The sequence below is a fragment of the Trichechus manatus genome, unplaced genomic scaffold, assembly GCF_000243295.1.
Source record: "Trichechus manatus latirostris isolate Lorelei unplaced genomic scaffold, TriManLat1.0 scaffold00054, whole genome shotgun sequence".
Lineage (NCBI taxonomy): Eukaryota > Metazoa > Chordata > Mammalia > Sirenia > Trichechidae > Trichechus > Trichechus manatus.
Window position 1 is genome coordinate 2,167,031 of NW_004443990.1, and position 6,259 is coordinate 2,173,289.

Genomic DNA, 6,259 nt, shown 5'->3' on the forward strand with positions numbered 1-6,259 from the left:
TTTTATGGTTACCACTATTCTTTGAATTGATACAGTTGTTTTTGTTCTTATCGGTGCTTTGATCACCAGGGTCAATACTTGAAACGTTTATATAATTCCTGTTTTAGTAGGTAATTACTTATTGTTTCTATATACAAGAAGGAGCCCTGGTGGTACAGTGGTTAGAGCGATCGACTGCTAACCAAAAGGTCGGTGGTTAGAAACCACCAGCAGCTCTGAGGGAGAAAGATGTGGCAATCTGCTTCCGTAGAGATTTACAACCTTAGAAACCCCATGGGGTCGCTATGAGTAGGAATCAACTTGATGGCAGTGGGTGGATACATACAAGAGGATGTCTACATTCATAAAGCAGGTATATAATTTTGAAAATTATAATTTTCCCTTCATTATCTTAGTGCTATTAAAGTAGATCACAAACTGGTCTGTTAGTGGGACGCTTCTCTGACTAGTTCCACACGCTGCATTGTTCTTGGCAAAGTGGCTCTCCTTTATACTTCATACTGGCAGTCAGACATCAACCCTTTCCCTTCTTATCGCCTTTCAATGACTGTTTCCTTGGTAATAGGATCTCAGGTACAGCAGGTTTCTTACCTGTGTGGGAGAGGACAAGTAAATTATGCAAGCCTTCCATTTCCTTATCCCATCTTAATTTTTTTGTTACTTCCTTAGCTTTAGTGATGCTATCGAAAGGACTTTTTGTTACTAGCTAAAACCTTCTCTGAAGCTCGATTTCAAATGCTTCTCCCTTCTGTTCTAATTACCCTTTTAACTTGCTAATCTTTTATATTCCCCTGGCTGGTCATTAGCCATTTTCTCAAATCAGCTGTAATTGATTCGTCTGGCATAGCGATAAGGTGACCCACCCAGCATTCATGAGTGATTTTATATTTTCCTAGGTTTACTGTAAAACTTGAGATAGAGGACAAAACCTGTTTTGGTAGTTAGGACATGTGTATTCCTTATAAAGTCATTTGATTAGATCCATATTCAACAACTGATCTCTCAAAGTATGGCCGATCTTCATTTACCATATGGGGGGGGCAGGCGGTGATCCCAATGAGAGAAAACAAATAAGAGGATTGGGGGGAGGAACACATAACGTTTTTTGTTTGTATGTTTGTTTTGATCCAGAAATTTAAAAGGGAAACTTTTCTAAGGGAGAGATGAAAAGTGAGGTGGATTTAGGAATATAGGAAGCCTTCCACGCAGTTCAGTTGGTACCCGGTGTAACTAAAGAGTCGTCTATATAGCACTGCCTTCCTTGTTTCACCTAACGTTGTTTTCATAACGTGGGACAAATTACACTGCAGAGAAATACAAAAGACTATAAACTGTTGTTTCACTATAGTAGAATTTTGAGCATATTGACATCTTTTTTGAAATAAATGGTTTAAGATTTGAAAATATTTTGATAACATAGAGATTTTCAAATCTATCAGCATCTACTTAGAAGAGGCAAACGTTAGGCAAGCACCAGGCACCATGTGAAAGACTCCTCGCCTTCTCGTTTTCTCTGACCAGCCTTAGGAGCAGACTGACAAAGTCAATAACTTGTGAAAATGATGACTGTGCTCCTTTTTTGCCATCGCCGCACATCCAGGCTCTGCTTCTCTTTCTCGTAGATCAGTCAAAACAAGTTGTAGTTGAATCTCTCTACATTATCAGCTGCTATGGGACCTTAGTGGAGCACATGATGGAACCTCGACCCCTCAGCACTGCCTCCAAGATTAGCGATGACACCCCACTGGAAATAATGACATCACCTCGAGCCAGCTGGACTCTGGTCAGGTAGTACCTCCTTTTTTTCTTAACAACTTTATTGAGGCATAAATATTAAAATAAATTGTACAATTGTGTAAGTTTTGACATCCGTATACACCTGTGAAACCGTCACTACAATCAGTGTAATAAACATCCATCACCCCTGAAAGTTACCCCTGAAAGTTTCCTCATGCCCCTTTGTAATCTCTTTCTCCTGCCCTGAGCCTCAGGCAACCACTAATCTTCTTCCTGGCACTAGAGATTACTTTGCATTTTCTAAAGTTTTATATAGATGGAGTCATGCTGTATATACTCTTTTTTGTCTGACTTCTTTCATCCAGTAAACTTATTTTGAGATTAGTCCATGTTGTTGCATATATCAATAGTTCATTCCTTTTTTTAGTTGAGATACAATTCATGTACCATAAAATTCACTCCTTTAAAATGAATTTTCACAAGTGTGTGCACTCATCACCACAATCAATTTGGGAATATTTTCATCATCCCAAAATGAAACCCTTACCCATTAGCAGTCACTCTCCATTTCCCCCCAACCCTCCAGCTCTAGGCAATCACCAATTTACTTTCTGTCGCTATGGATTTGCCTATTCTGGCCAGGCTATAGCATACAATATGTGGTCTTTTCTGTCTGCGTTTTTTTTTTTTTTTTCCCCCACTTAGCATAATGTTTTTAAGGTTCGTCCATGTTGTGGTATTCTTTTTTATGGCTAAATATTATTCCGTTGTATGGCAATACCACATTTTGTTTATCCATTCAAACTGATGAACGTTTGGGTTGTTTCTTCTTTTTTGAGTATCATGAATAATGCTGCTATTAGCATTTGTCTATAAGTTTTTATATAAACGTGTTTTTAGTTTTCTTGGTTATATACCTCGGAAATTACCTCCTTTTGAACTTTTTTCTCCCTTGATCCTTTCTATTACCTTCCCTTAGACTTGTTTTTCCATCCCACATACTGAGCCACAGTGCTTCCCCTATTTCCAGTCTCATGCTCACCAGAAAATACACAGTAGCATGGAGGCAGCCCTTAAGGGGAATAGAAATGAATATAAATAGGTTAGAATGTTTCCTTTGAAGTGATTCCCCAAGATAACAATGGTTAAGCACTGTAAAAGTGTTTATTAAGGATCAGAGTCCTTCCCAAAAGTGCATAATGATTAGAATCTTTACAAGCTAGCACAAAGAGAGAGAAGTAAAAACCTGGAAACAGCTTAAGATAGTGCATTGTCTAGCAGAGACAGAAAAATTGCTCCTGACGTGTATGGAAGGAAACAGACAAAAATGGATATGAAAATGATCCTTCTGATTTTTTACATTTTAAAATATTCTTATATTGATTTTTGGAGGCTCCAGCATTCTTTACTACTACTTTACGGCTTTTGGATTGATTTGATCAATATCTGATTTATCAAGCTATTTAGGAGTGAGCAGATCTAATTAAAATTACAGCACCGTCATTGTTGAAGTGGGTGGTTTATTTTGGAACTCAGATGCTAATTAGGTCTATAATAAGTCATCTATTTACACAGCTGTGGGCTTTTAAAAAATTATTTTTACCTGCTTTGTTTTCTCTTAAAATATACATGTATTCTAAAAATAGAGTTTTAACAATGATCAGAAATTAGGTAAAATTACTTAGTTGTAACATTTCAATTACATACACTCCATCCAATCTTCTGACTGTTTTTTTCCTATTGGAGAGTCTTCTGCTATTAGGTTAATATCAGCTACATGTAATTTGTCTGGCTCACTACCACCTTTTTATTATTCTTAAGCAGATAGCCTTGTGTTTCAGGTTTCAGCATTCCAACAAGTTCATTTTAATGATTACACAGATTGTGTGAGTTTATATCAGTGTCTGTAAATGATGACAATGATGGTGACTTACATGCCATCTATTAAGCTTAAATATTAATATTCTTCTGCTGTTTCCTTAGAACCCCTCAATGGAATGAATTGCAACCACCGTTTAATGCAAACCACCCTCTGCTCCTTGCTGCAGATGCAGTACAGTATTATCAGTTCCTGCTTGCTGGCTGTAAGTAGTTCTGATGGTTTTTTCCCTTCCATATGGTGTTTTCAGATTTCATCTTCAAATGCTGACTTTTAAAGCAGCCATGCACATTAACACTGTCCATAGGCCAGAGGCCTTAAACAATCAAGCTCAGGCAAGTAAAATATTTAATACAAATGTAAACCATAAGCCTTAGCACGTGTTACAAGTGGCTTCTGGCTGCTGTTATTCTCATTAATGACGTAGGTAAATTGATAGGCAATATCTGATGAGATAAAAAATTAAAATGAGGATACTAGCGTATAATAAACAATTTCTTAAAGCTTGATATCTATTTCTAACATGAGAAAAACTGAAGAACTTTTTCACCACAAAAACTGTTGCCAGCAGGTTTTTCTTTTTATAGACTTTTAGTAATGCAGTAATGATTGAAAAAGAAGTTTTGTCTTTATTTATATGGTAACTCCATTGCTTTTTTATTTGTTTCTTTAATATCTAAGTGGTAACATTGGTAGAGGCTGAACCAGGTTCTTTTTTACTTAAGGAGAAAATGTCCATTAAGCGAGATATAACCATTATTGTATGGGAGCATTAAAAGACAATTTGATATTTATTACCTAGTTTGTGGTCATAGAATTAAAAATACTTTACAATTATATTCAGTTTTTTAGAATGGACTGGATCTGTAATTTAACCTGATGGCTTGAGTACTACATGTTTTTAAGAAACTTATTATCTTTCCTGGCTGTATTATAAAGCATGAATTAAAAGCTTTCTAGAACTATTGTATGTAATGTTTATAATGTGTTATATAGTATATTGGAAACAGATATGAACTGTAAAAAGATCTATGGTTAAGAAACTCCATAATTATAATAATAAATAATCAGGAGTCTTGCTTTCTCATTCAGCTAAACTCACTGATTCTTCCCAGCAGGTGTTTATTGAGTGCCTACTATGTGTCAGACATTTGTGATTAAAGATAAATAGTTTATTGCTCTGTCCTCAGTGAACTCAATATTTAATTCAGGAGACAGGCATTTAATAGAAGAAGTAAAATACAATGGGGTAGGTGCATCAGTGAAGGGTTATACAGTGAGCTATGAGAGCAATGACTTAAGTTGCCAAAGGCTTCACAGAGGGGTAATACATAATCTGAGGCTTAAAGGACAATTGGATTACCTCAGATAAAGAACTAGGAGAAGAATGGGCATTTCAGGCAGAGGGTAGAGCATATGCAAAAAGAGGTTGGAGCAGGAGTGGTAGATTAGAAGCAGGCGCGTAGGACATGCGTGGAATTTGGACTTGATTCTATAGGCCAGTGGTTCTCCATTGGTTTAAGAAGGAGAATACATAGAAGTTGTTAGAGTCTAGGTTACCTAAGCATATATTTAACTCTATCATATGAACTGGACAAAAAATGACTTGTATATGATATCATATTAAAACTATGAGCACATTTTCTACTACCTCTCAAAATGGACAAAAATTAACCAATTGTTGAATTAAGCATAGTTGACTCTTTCAGAGTTAATATTTGTTTTCTTTGTTTTGTTATTTTGAGATATGTTGGGTGTTTTTAGTAGACAAACAGTAGGAAGTCCCAAAATATTTAAGAATGCAACTGTCTCTATCCCTTAATTTTTTATTCTGATAAATTAAGCTGATTGCCATTATTTGATTTCTGCTCCTCCAAACACCTTTGATAAATTCTTAGAACAACAAAAATCCCCAGGTGCATAGTTTAAGAACTACTATAGGCACAACTGATTCTGACTCTGTGATTCTGACTGTGTTGTAATATCTGTTATGTAAGTGACAGACATACTAAATGTAATTAATAAGTTTTCTCATCCTCGTGAATGTTATTCTAGACATAATTTAATAGGTAAAAAAAAGAAAACCTACAAGACAGGTAATTCTGTAATAATTATTATATTGCTTCTTTACATCAGGGGGTAGAGATACAAATTAGCCTATGTTTTAAAATTAGGTCCTCTTACATAAAAGGCACATGTTAAAGCAGACTATTTGATTGACAGTCCTGAACATGCCAGTATATTACGTGACTGAAGCAATTAAATATGCAAAACACGGACATCTGGGTCAGAGGAGTAAAAGCCTGAAATACAATTTGTAAAAGCAGTGCTGGCACCAGTTTAGAGAGAATGCCTTTACCTGCCTATCTGTTGCACGCTTTCTGCAACTGAGAACCTCTGTAAGAAGACTTTGTCATTATTCTCTCGCTTTCTGTCCAGTTCTCCTCACTGAAACCATTTGAAATGATTATCATGACCTCTTAAAACAAGAGCATACTGTTCCTGGTACCAAAAACTTTTTTGCTTTACTTAACCATATTGAAAATCACCTCTTATTTCCCAACTTAAAGACTTTCTTTTTTTTTTTTTTTTATTGTACTTCAGGTGAAGGCTTACAGAACAAATAGTTTCTCATGAAACAGT

General features: G+C 35.8%; 1 protein-coding gene across 3 annotated transcripts in view; it reads left to right on the forward strand.

Annotated features, from left to right (window-relative positions):
- Positions 1-6,259, forward strand: part of BCAS3 (BCAS3 microtubule associated cell migration factor) — a 641,765-nt gene that overhangs the window by 317,135 nt on the left and 318,371 nt on the right. For all 3 annotated transcript variants that reach the window (XR_002824359.1, XM_012555963.2, XM_012555964.2), the window contains 2 exons: positions 1,623-1,788; positions 3,721-3,821. Coding sequence is in view for 2 of the 3 variants with exons in the window: in XM_012555963.2 (XP_012411417.1) it covers positions 1,623-1,788; positions 3,721-3,821 (267 nt within the window). In the remaining variant the exon portion in view is untranslated. The remainder of the gene's footprint in view (positions 1-1,622; positions 1,789-3,720; positions 3,822-6,259) is intronic.